Consider the following 12,862-nt stretch of genomic DNA (forward strand, 5'->3'; position numbering starts at 1 on the left):
CACCACTGATTATCTCTTTCCTTTTACTTTTTTCATTTAACAACTTCTATACTAGAACTCCTAATTTTTCTCCTATATACCTGGGCATTACTTTTCAGTTCACTTTGCAGTTAATTCTTCCTTTCTCTGATCTCCTGACTTGATAGTATACCAGAAGCCAATCTTTTGAATTCTGCTTCATCCCTTAATTATTTCACAGTCTTGTAGATTTAAAAATTTCTATATGTTAATGGCCAAACTCATATCTCCAATTGACATCTCCGTGAACTTCAGGGTTATATATGTACTCAAATGCCTTCTTGGCATCTCACTTAGGTGTCTAATACCCTTCTCAAATAAAATATGTCCACTTGATCTTCCCACAAAACGACTTCTTCCACAGTATTTCCCACTTTAATTAATGGTAGCTCCATCTGTAGACCACAACAAAACAAAACAAAACCACAAAAGCCATGGAGTCATCTTTGACTTCTCTCTCACTTTGTATTCAGCTCATCAGCAAATCCTGTTGGCTCTATCTTTGTGTATCCACTCCTATCACTTTGTGCCACTGACCATTAATTCTCACATGAATTATTACAATGGCCTCAAACTTGGCTCCCTATTTCTCGATCTCTTTCTTTCTGTGTATTGTCAACATAGAAATCAGAATGATTCTATTATTCTGAGAGTCAGATCACGTCCGACTGTGCTCAAAATTCTCCAGTGGATTCCCATAATACTCAGACTAAATGCCAGCAGTAGAAGATCTAATCCCTCCTCTCTCCTGTTAATTATCTATTTAGTCAATTTTCTTCTTTCTCCCATCCCACTATTTGTTTAGCCATACCATCTTCTTTAGGATCCTTACACATGCCAGACACACTTTCACTCCAGGGCCTTTGCACTTGATGTTCTTTCTGCAAAAATATTCCTGATATCTGCATGACTAGCTTAAGCATTTGTGAAAATATTCTCTCAGTAAGCAATTTCCTGACCACAATATTTGATTACTACATACCCACCACTACTGAGCTCCCTGTCTTGATTCATTTTTCTCCATAGTGCTGGTCACTTTCCATCTTGCTAAATAATTCACTGCTATATCATACTGAATCCAGATAAAATACATATTATTAGATGTATCAAAACAAATCAATATAAATCAAACAAATCAAACAAGTTTAGATGAGTTAATAACTGACATCTCTACTTGAGACACATGCTTAATTTCACAGCTAAATAATTTGTAAATTACAGAAAAAGATATAGCCTTACTTATTCATTTTTTAGAAAATTCTGATTAAACAAAGAACCATTCTATCGGATACATTAATCCCTAGTTACAAGATAGGCAAATAAAAATTCAAAAAGGAATTTTGAAGTTTTTCTTGTCAATGAATATACGTTTAAGAAATGTGGGAGGTTCAAAACATAATTACTGCTATTAGAAGTTATTGAAAATAGCTTGCTGCTAAAGAACTAATGGTAAAACCTTGTTATTTTTTATATCTTAATATTTATCCTCTTGAAAATGCAATGTTTTCCTCAAGGGCATGGCAAGTTGACAATAACATGGGCCTTGAACTAGACAAATATAAGCACACAGCTTGGTTGTGCTATTTAATAGCTTTTTGCTTTTGGACAAGAGATTCAGGGTCTGAGCCTCAAGTATCTTATCTATAAAATAGGTATGAAAACAATGGGTATAAAAACAATGTTGTGAGACTTATACATGATAAAGTCTGAATAGTGTACCTGGGCCCAGTCATTCTCTGGCTTTATAGCCTTGATAGCACTTAGCACTGTCTGAAATGATATTCACCTGTTTGTTTGCTTCTTCACTGTTTGTCTCCCTAACTGAAAAATAAGTTCAAATGAGACAATGACTTTTATCTAAAACAATGCCTGGTAAATAATGATTCCTTATTACATATTTGTAGAATGGGTGAATATATGGTAAATATTAGATGAGTTACTTTTCTTGCTGATGACTTATACCTATCTCATCTTCTGGAGTTTTCCAAACAAATAACATTACAGACACCAGTGATTCCTGAGTATAAATATCCCCAACACATTCAAAGTCCTTAGTGATGATGGCGAGATAGAAAATACATTATTGTGCAATTTAAGAAGATCATCTCTCAAAAATTATTTTTACAATTGCAGCGTAAACTGTAGAAGTCACTATGAGAAGCCCAATTTGTAGGACAATATTTATAGTAATAATCATATAATACGAAACCTGGAAATATAGAACATTCTGACCTCCATGATTCCTTACTTATTATTCAGGAAAAAAATTTGGTAGTCATAAATATGCAAGAATTCGCCACATGAACTGAAGGGACATTTCTTTGCACAACAATAGAATCAAACAACCAAGCTCCTATGGATTCAGAGGTTCTAAGTTAAGTCTTCATTAAAGAGTATTATTTGGATAAAATGGTTATTACAACTCTATTGTTGTTTAAGAAATACTTTAAGAAATTCCTCAATGGGCCGGGCGCGGTGGTTCATGCCTGTAATCCCAGTACTTTGGGAGGCCGAGGTGGGCAGATCACGAGATCAAGAGATGGAGACCATCCTGACCAACATGGTAAAACGCCATCTCTACTAAAAATACAAAAATTAGCTGGGCTTGGTGGCACGCGCCTGTAGTCCCAGCTATTCGGGAGGCTGAGGCAGGAGAATCGCTTGAACCCAGGAGGTGGAGTTTGCAGTGAGCCAAGATCGTGCCACTGCACTCCAGCCTGGTGACAGAGTGATATTCTGTCTCAAAAAAAGAAAAAAAAAGAAAGAAAGAGAAAAAAGGAAAGAAATCCGTTAATATTATCTTGCAGCTATTCCAAGTAGCTAACTACTACCAGAGATACTGCCTGCAACTTGGGTTTACACTGAGAAGGTATGAATTATGGAAAGCAAAGAAAACAAGGCTAATTTTATGCCCATAAAAGTTAATTATTTTTAAAACCAATATTATTTTTTATTTTGGCTGATTATTTTTAACCTCACATTCTACCAGTGTGTTAGTGCCCAAGAATAACCTTTCAGACTCTCAATACTATCTAAGCAAAGGTTAGTGCCAGCTGATCTCAAGTCAATAAGTTGTCATGAGAGACAAAATGAAAACGTCAAGGGAATGTTGTGAAATCTTACTTCAGAAGCAGGAACGTGGTATATAAGCAATTTGCCCCACCATAACACAAAATTAATGGTAATTTTTGTGTCATAGCTTTTTAAAATTCAGGAAAAGAGTTTTAAAAGGTGGTATGGCAGGATTTGAGCTACTTTACTTCTAAAGTGCTTGATTTTATAAAGAAGAGGTAGATAGGAAAACTTGAAATTTTTGGAAGTGAATGGGAAATATACGCTTCATAGTGTTGAACAATTGTGATTTCCAAAATGAAGACTCTGCATTCTTTAAAATGGTTCAGCATTCCTTAAAATGGTGTGCTGTGAGCAGCAAAGGATTATCAATAATTCTCTTAACAAAGGTGACTACTCTATTATTAGCATACAACCTAGAAATGACTAGCCCTGGAGAGCTGGTAGGGAAGTATGGGTGTGTGCTGAGGGTGTGTTGGAAGATATCTAGGATTTCTATCCTGCATTCAGTCTCTGCTTCTGATTACCAGCCTTTGACATGCAGACAACCTAAAACATCTGAAAAAATTATAAATTTGAAACGAATACTGAATATAAGAAGCATCAAAAGCGTAGAGCTTTTTGCGTTTAATCCAAGAAAAACATATCAATTCTCCTTATATATAAGAATAAGGGCTGAGATGAATGAAAATTTAGAGAAAGATAAATAAAACAAGATTTTTAATCCTTACAGAGTTGGCTCTAAGGCCAAAAACATACATTAATACAAGCTATTATTTTCAGATGATAATTTATACATTTGATTTAATATTAATAATCACTTTTCTATGAAATTTTGATTACAAAGACAATTTATCACAATTGACTTTAAAAAAATAAGTTTAGCAAAGGCCATAAAATCCTACAAAAATCAAATAATCTTTTTGGCTACCCAGTGATCTTAAAGAGTACATGTAATCTTCTTCAACTTCATTTAATGTTTACAGTTGAAAATCACATAATCAGTTTTGGTCAAATATCAGCATGATGATTCTGTATATTTATTCACTATGACAGGTAAATGCCTCAGGAAAGAAATACTTATGTCTACAGTGAGCGAGAGGGCTAGCATCCTAGGCTGTAAGTAGCCTGGGGTTGACTCAGGAGTTGAACCATGAATTAAATTTGTGATCCTGGCAAATTGCCCAATCTCTCAGTATCTCGGTATCCTCATACATAAGAAAGGGGTGATAATACCCATCTCACAGAGAGGTAATGAGATAATTCACACTCAGTCCTTATGCCAATGTTTTGCTCAATATGAATCTTCAGTGAATATTATCAGTTATTAAAATTTATTTGCAAGTGTGATGTTTGCATTACCCACGTTTGTCAATGCAGTGTTTCTGTGATATTCACTGTATTAAAGAAACCGGAGTTTCCCTTTTTATGTCTTCAATTCCTTTAGTTCAAACTTTCCATATCTTTTTTTATTCCTTGGATTTTAATATTTGTTTTCTATTCTTTTTCTTTTTAAGGCAATATTATATATAGTCAAATGGACAGACCTTACATGTGCAATTTAATGAGTTGTGACAAATCTGTACACTTAGGCATTCAACATCCCTATCAGGATAGAAAACACTTCTATACTCTCAGAAAATTTCCTCTCATGCCCCTCTCAGTCAATCCTCTCTGCCCCCCAACAACAAAGGCAACTGTTATCATATTTTTAAACCATTGATTAGTTTGGCCTGTTCTAGAACTTCAAATGAATGGTAAGTGCATGTTTAATAGTATAAGAAACTACCAAAAAAATTTTCCAACTTAACTCTTGCATTAGCAATGTTTCCAAGCTTAAATTTTTCCACAGATTCACAAATATTTGATATAGTCAGTGTTTCATGTTTTTAGCTATTCCAACAGATATATAGGAGTATTTCATTGTAATATTAATTTGTATTTACCCAATGACTCATGAGGTCCAGCATTTTTAAGTGTTTATTTGCCATGAATATGTTTGTGAAGTGTCTGAATAAGTACTTTACCCTATATAAACTTGTTTTTTATTATCAATTTGTTTCAGAGAGAGAGATATATAAAACTATATATGTATATATGCACATATACATATATAAATACATATATGTACATACCTATATAAATTGTATATATATTTATACAAATGTATATATTTATGTATATTTATATATTATAATATATTTATAGATATTTATATAAATGTATACATAAATATATACATATACAATTTATATAGGTATATATTTACATATGTATATACATATATAAATACATATATATACACCTATATAAATTGTTTTATATAGGTGTATATATGTATGTATGCATGTATGTATTCTGGATTCAAATCTTTGCTCAGATATGTTTTGTGAATATTTTGTAGCTTGCCTATTCCTCTTATTGATGTCTTTGGTAAACAGAATTTTGTTTCACTTATGCTGATATCTAGTTTAAAAAGTATTTATGGTTATTGTTTTTGTGTCCTAAGACATTTTTGCTTACTCTGAGGTTCCAAAGATATTATTCCATGTTATATTCTAGAAGCTTTAGTATTTGAGCTTTGACTTTTTGGTCTATGATCCATCTTGAATCATTTTCTGTGTATGGTATAGAGTGAAGATTGAGGTTCATTTTTTTCCATGTTGATATCAAGTTGCTCCTGCACCATTTGCTTTCCACACTGATTTGCATAGGTGTCTTTTATAAAAAGTAAAAGATTGTATAAAAGTTAGTTGTGGCTGTTTGTGTTTTACAGTGATATACACAATACCTCCCATGCCACAGTTCCTTACATATGTGACTTCAACACTACTATCATTGAGAAATATAGTCTTTGTGCTCTCCTTTTAAAATTGAGTAAGGCTTTCTCATGTTGCAACCAATAGAATACTCTGGAACCAATACCATGTAACTTCTGAAGCTAGGTATAAAAAGGCAATGAAACTTCCTCTTTGTTTGTTTAAATATACGCACTTGAGGCCCTGAGCAAGCCCAAACTACCGAAGTGAAAAGACTCCCTTGGAGAAACCTGAGGATACATGAAGGAAGAGATGCCAGCCAGATCCTTACTGCTACAACTGCAGCCGTCGTCTGATTACAACTCCATTAAAGAGTACAAACCAGAACCACCCAGCTAAGCCTTTCCAAATTCTTGACCCAGAGAAACTGAGGGATATAGTAATTGTTTTATTAAGGGAATGAGTTTTATGATGGCTTGTTATACAGCAATAGTTATCCAAATTACATTTTGGTTTTAGAAATGGGCACTGCCATAACAAAACCTAAAACCTTTGGCTTTAAAGATTATCTTTTGGCCAGGTAAGGTGGCTCACTCCTATAAGCCCAGCATTTTGGGAAACTAAGGCAGGCAGATTGCCTGAGCCCAGGAGACAAGCCTGGGCAACATGGTGAAACTCCATCTCTACAAAAAATACAAAAATTAGCCATGCCTGATGGCTCATGCTTGTAGTCCCAGCTACTTAGGAGGCTGAGATGGGAGGATTACTTGAGCTTAGGAGGCCGAGGCTGCAGTGATCTAAGATCTTGCCACTGTACTTGAGTGTGGGAGACAGAGCAAGAGTATGTATGTATGTATGTATGTATGTATGTATGTATGTATGTATCTATCTATCTATCTATCTACCATATATATAGATACTATATATAGATACATATACATAATACATATAGATATAAAAATATATCTTTTTGTAGATAGATATAGATATAAATATATATATATATCTTTTTAAAACAATAGAGCTTGTAAGAATTTAAAGATATAATCCCATGATAGTCACACAAAGAGCATAAGGAATACAAAAGAACTTTCTAGATATGGCTCCAGTTTAATGGAATATCTTATAAATTGACATGTAAAAACTCAAGTGTTCTTTTTATTGGATGATCCCTATTTCTCTGTCTTCAGGTTTACTGAATGTTGTTCTGCTATCTCCAATCTTTAATTCATGCAGTAAGTTTTTAATTTCAGATATAATTTTCATTACTGGAGTTTTCATTATTTTTGTTAATACATTTCACTTATCTATTGAGATTCCATATCTGCTTATTCCTTTTGATATCATTTTCTTTTAAATTCTTGAACATATTTATGATAGCTATTTTAAAATCTTTGTCAGCTAATGTGAACATCTGCATCACTTCAATTTGCCTTCCATTAACTGCATGTTTTCCTTGTTATTAAATTTTCCTGTTTTTTTGTATGTCTAGTATGTTTTTATTGTATCTGGACATTATGGATATTAAATTGTTGAGAATATGGTTGATTTGGGTTTTCTTATTTTAAAAATTGTTGAGATTTTCTTCTGGCAGATATTGAGTTTACTGGGAGATCATTTCAATCCTTTTGAGACTAAGTTTCATGTTTTTTAAGGCAGGACTAAAGTATCCCTTACAGTAGGAATAGAACAGCTGAGCTCTTATAATGTGACCCTTGTAAATTTGTTTAAGTTCCTCATAGATGCTTTATATTAGATGTTTGTCAGGTGCATAGTTTGCAACAATTTTCTCTGATTCTGTAGGTTGTCTGTTGACTCAAGCCTGCTTACTCACTGTCAACTGTTGACAGTTTCTTTTGCTGTTCAGATGCTCCTTAGTTTAATGAGATCCAATTTGTCAATTTTTGCTTTTGTTGCAATTGCTTTTGGCAACTTCTTCATGAACTCTTTGCCCATGTGCTGAATGGTATTGCTTAGGTTGTCTTTCAGGGTTTTTATAGTTTTAAATAAACAACACCACTAAAAGGTGGGCAAAGGACATGAACAGACACTTTTCAAGAGAACACATACATGCGGGCAACAATCATGTGAAAAAAAAAAAACTCAACATCATTGATCATTACAGAAATACAAATCAAAACCACAACAAGATACCATCTCACACTATTCAGTCAGAATGGATATTATATAAAAAGTCAAAAATAACAGATGCTGGCAAGGTTGTGGAGAAAACGGAATGCTTATACACTGTTTGTGGGAGTGTAAATTAGTTTAACCATTGTGGAAGACAGTGTGGCAATTTCTCAAAGATCTAAAGACAGAAATACCATTAGAACCTGCAATCCCATTACTGGGTATATACCCCCAAAATATAAATCTTTCTATTATAAAGACACATGCATTTGTATGTTCATTGCAGCACTATTCACATTAGCAAAGACATGGAATCAACCTAAATGCCCATCAATGATAGACTGGATAAAGAAAATGTGGTACATACATACCCTGGAATACTATGCAGCCATAAAAAAGAACGAGATCATGTTCTTTGCAGGGACATGGATAGAACTGGAGGCCATTATCCTTAACCTACTAATGGAGGGGAAAAAATACTGCATACTCTCACTTATAAGTGGGAACTAACCAATGACAACACGTGGACACCTAGAGGGGAATAATACACCCTGGGGACTATCAGAGCATGGAGGTAGGGAGCAGGGAGAGGATCAGGAAAAATAACTAATGGGTACAAGTTTTGATACCTGTTTGACAAAATAATCTGCACAACAAACCTCCATGACACAACTTGCCTATGTAACAAACCTGGGCATGCACCCTTGAACTTAAAATAAAAATTAAAAAACAAAATGACCCTTGCAGCATGTCACATGAGTGCCCCAGGTTTGGTAAACTTTTAAAATTCTGGGTGGGCAGAACTGCTATATCATTCAGCACTCCTTGACCTCCAGTATTTCAGCTCAATATCTTGGCTTAGCTCACAAATTCCCCGTTTGCCCCAAACCCTTTCCGAGTCGCACCATTAAGTGAATTTTTTTTTTTTTTTTTTTTTTTTTTTTTTAGAGACAGGGTCTTGCATACAATGATGCAGTCCTAGCTCACTGCAGTCAAACTCCTGGGCTCAAGCAATCCTCTCGCTTCAGCCTCTTGAATAGCTGGGATTATAGGCATGTACAACTGGTGGTTTATTTCTTTCATCTTTGCTGCCTATTGCTCAATATCTAAAAATAGTTGCTTCATGTAGTTTATCTAGTTGAAGAGTTGTTTATGGAAGAAGGTATAATTCAATACTATTTATACTGGCAAGGTTAAAAGCCTTGACTTTTTTTTTAATTTATAGCCTAAACCTTACCAAAACTGTTAATGTTCACTTGAAACTAAGATAATTTTAGGGGAATGACAGAAAATTGAATATATCTATGATTAAGAAATGGAAGACATTCAAATACAGGTTTTAGTTATCGATTGTGGCCAGGCGAGTTGGCTCACTCCTATAATCCTAGCACTTTGGGAGGCTGAGGTGGGCAGATCACTTGAGGTCAGGGGTTTGAGACCAGCCTGGCCAACACGGTGAAACCCCATCTCTACTAAAGATACAAAAATTAACCAAGCGTGGTGGTGGGCACCTGTAATCCCAGCTACTCAGGAGGCTGAGGTGGGAGAGTCGCTTGAACCCAGGAGGCGGAGGTTGCAGTGAGCCGAGATCATGCCCTGCCCACCAGCCTGGGCAACAGAATGAGACTTCATCTCAAAAAAAAAAAAAAAAAGGTTTTAATTATTGATTAAATAAGACATCAATGAATGATATTTCATAATGTGATCAATTTTTCCAGATAAAAACGTCCTAGATTACCAAAAAAAACTTCCAATTTAAATGAGTTTGATACATATAAATACGTAAGAACTCAAAAATACATAAATTATTGTTTAACTCTTTAATACATGACATACATTCTGTACAAATACCAACATATAAAATTTATAATGGATATAATGTGCTAATTCAACTTACTCTTAGATTTGACATCCAATTTGCTTTTATTATTGGTATTTCGTTTGTCTATAAAATGTCATCTTAAAGATATCAGAGGATATTCAAATTGCCAGCATAATTTTTGCCTATCACATTGAGAATAAAGAAGTTTTATTCTCCCTACATCCCTTTTATTTCTTGAGGTATTAATGAAGCCCAGAGTACTTCAAAAAGGAAAACTAAAGTAAAAACTATTTGGGCGTGAAACTGGACACAGACACACACAAAGATGACCAACCATAATTCATATAAACTTTGCTTTTATATCAAACATTTAAAAACAACTAGCTTAGCAGATTTCATTTCTTAGAAAATTGTTTCATCTTTTTTATATTTAAACCTTTCACATTGTCTTTTTCTATTACCAAATACATATATAGTTGAGAACTTGAAGCTATCCTGCTGTCTTAAATTCTTTTTGAAGATACCTTACTGTGTTTTAAAAAAAATCCCCTCTAACTAGGAATAAACTAGTAAGAGTTATATGAAATTTGTTAACATTTTTCTATTTTTAGGAATTTATTTGTTTTAACACCAAACTGCTTACCACTTGCAGATCAAATTGATTATTATAAATACTGGGCTGAAAAGGGTACTTGAATAGCTTTAGCGTCTTTTTCCTCACAAAAATGAGTAATTGGGCTTCGTGTTCTATAATTCTATTTTTATGAACTGATGCCAACATAATAAACATTTCACAGAAGTCAATATGCTTTTCTAAAGAGAAAAAATATAGCAATCAAAAAAGACATTTGAAAATCTTAATAAACAATTTAGAAAATATGTATATATTTACCTTTGTAGGTTAGCTTGAGTCTTGGAATATTTTGCTTCGAAGTGCCAGTGACTGGAAGAAACAACATGGTCATGCTTAGCATCATCAAAGCAGGAAAAAGGTGAAAATCTTGGCTTCTGGCTTTAAGTCTCTCATCTTTATTAGCATTCATGATGAAAACAATGTTCTCTTTCAAATGGTGTTAATTTAATCTAAAAGAGAGTAAAAAAAAACACAAACTATTAAGGTATCAGCAAACTGACACAGGAACAGAAAACCAAATACCGTATCATCTCACTCTTAAGTGGGAGTTGAACAATGAGAACACATGGACACAGGGAGGGGAACATCACATACCAGGGCCTGTTGGGGGCTGGGGGGCTGGGGGAGGGAGAGCATTAGGAGAAATACCTAATGTAGATGACAGGTTGATGGGTGCAGCAAACCACCATGGCACGTGTACACCTATGTAAGAAACCTGCACGTTTTGCACATGTATCCCAGAACTTAAAGTACAAAAAAAAAAAAACTATTAAGATAACAATTGGTAGACTTTCCTCAACTTACTAAATTATAATGTTCTGAATGTATATAGATTTTTAAAAATAATTTTCCCATCGTTCTTGTTTTACTCTTATAGAAATGAATCAGAACTGGGGAATAAAATTAAGGACTGGCTTTGCTCAGATGTAGAAATAAATGCACCACAAGAATTTAAACTATTTTGTTATTTAACATTTTTTCCTTGACTAAAGTTGTTTTTGTGTTTTGTTTAAGCAAATATCTGAAGAACCAACTTTTGTCGAAACTTGAATTATTTGATCAGACGAGACCACTTTCACTGGTAGAAGCCTATACGTGCCCCATATCATCCCCAAATGAAAAGATCCACCAACTAAAACAGACAAAAGCTGTCATTTTGAGACAAGTTCTCTTGTTTCTGAGTTTAGAGACATCTAAAAATTACACTTAAATGTGAGAAACTAAATTTAATTAGGTCAGGGCCCCAGTATAGGTGTTAGGCCTAGAACAATGCAATGTTACCTGAAACCTGTATTATTCCACACAGGGAAGTAATGAATAGAAAAACAAATTCCAAAATATAAGGGTTTATAAGAGGGAGGAGGTGGTAATTAACTGGGTTGCCATAAAATAGGCTAACTTGGTTGTTTTCTGTAAGATGTAGAGTAAATCAAAACACGTATTCCAAACTAAGACTGGTAACAAAAATTACAAATCATATTATCAAGCATTTATATGTTCCCAATACTTTTTTAAAAGTGCTTTACATAGATTAAATGATTTAATTTAAAAACAGCCATTAAGGGTGGGTAATTATTTATCTCACTTCACCGATGAAACAAAATTGAGGTACAGAGTTAAATAGTTCTTCCAGGGGTACATGGCAAGTAAGAGATGGATCAAATCAACACATCATCAGGACTTTAGCTAGAGTCTGCTTTCTTCACACCTAAGTCTTCCGGTGCTTTGCATTATGGTAGAATCTAGTGATCTTCAGCTCCTGCCAGAGTCTTCAACTTCTCTTCCATGTTAATTAACTTACTGCTGTTACTAGGAAATAGGCCACAGAACCAATAATTTCTTTGATGATAGATTTATTGGTGATAGTTTTGATCATAATAAAAAAAGCATTAGACTTTAAATAATTTTGTAATTAGTTAACATTCAAAATAAATATTTTATGCCTATATTGTTTAGTTTTAAGAGAAGGCCTAATAAGGGTTGAATTTTTCTTAAGTGAGATCAGCTCTTCAGTGTATTAAAATGTCTCCCAGACTTTGAATATCAAGATTTCAGTTACCTTAAATCTCAGTAGTTAAGTCAAGTCTTGGGAAGTAAAATAAAATCAAATTTTGATGTGTATTATGTTTATACATGATAAACATTTAAGGATAGACCTCAAATTTTATGCTGCATTTCTTCATGAAATGTTAAACATGAGTGCTTAATAAGTTGTTTCATCAATCATTACATTTCATTACATTCAAAGATACCTATAAGGAATACTAAATTATTCTTTGTATATAATCTGTCAACATTTAATTCTTCTTTTAGAAGGTTACTACATATGCATATAAGTTGGTTTAGATTCTCTTTCAATCATGTTGTATTAAATATAACAAATATTGCATATTTTATTCACATTTAATTGACGTTTCCTGAACG

The 12,862-nt window shown here is 33.7% G+C and overlaps 1 protein-coding gene across 3 annotated transcripts in view; it reads right to left on the reverse strand.

Moving 5' to 3' along the window:
• The window catches only part of SEMA3D (semaphorin 3D), a 190,985-nt gene that overhangs the window by 115,164 nt on the left and 62,959 nt on the right, over positions 1 to 12,862 (reverse strand). For all 3 annotated transcript variants that reach the window (XM_016957662.4, XM_016957660.4, XM_063815433.1), the window contains one exon: positions 10,697 to 10,887. In XM_016957662.4, coding sequence (XP_016813151.1) covers positions 10,697 to 10,847 — 151 coding nt within the window. In that variant the 5' untranslated portion in view covers positions 10,848 to 10,887. The remainder of the gene's footprint in view (positions 1 to 10,696; positions 10,888 to 12,862) is intronic.

This window comes from Pan troglodytes, chromosome 6 (assembly GCF_028858775.2).
Source record: "Pan troglodytes isolate AG18354 chromosome 6, NHGRI_mPanTro3-v2.0_pri, whole genome shotgun sequence".
In the NCBI taxonomy this organism is placed as follows: Eukaryota; Metazoa; Chordata; class Mammalia; order Primates; family Hominidae; genus Pan; species Pan troglodytes.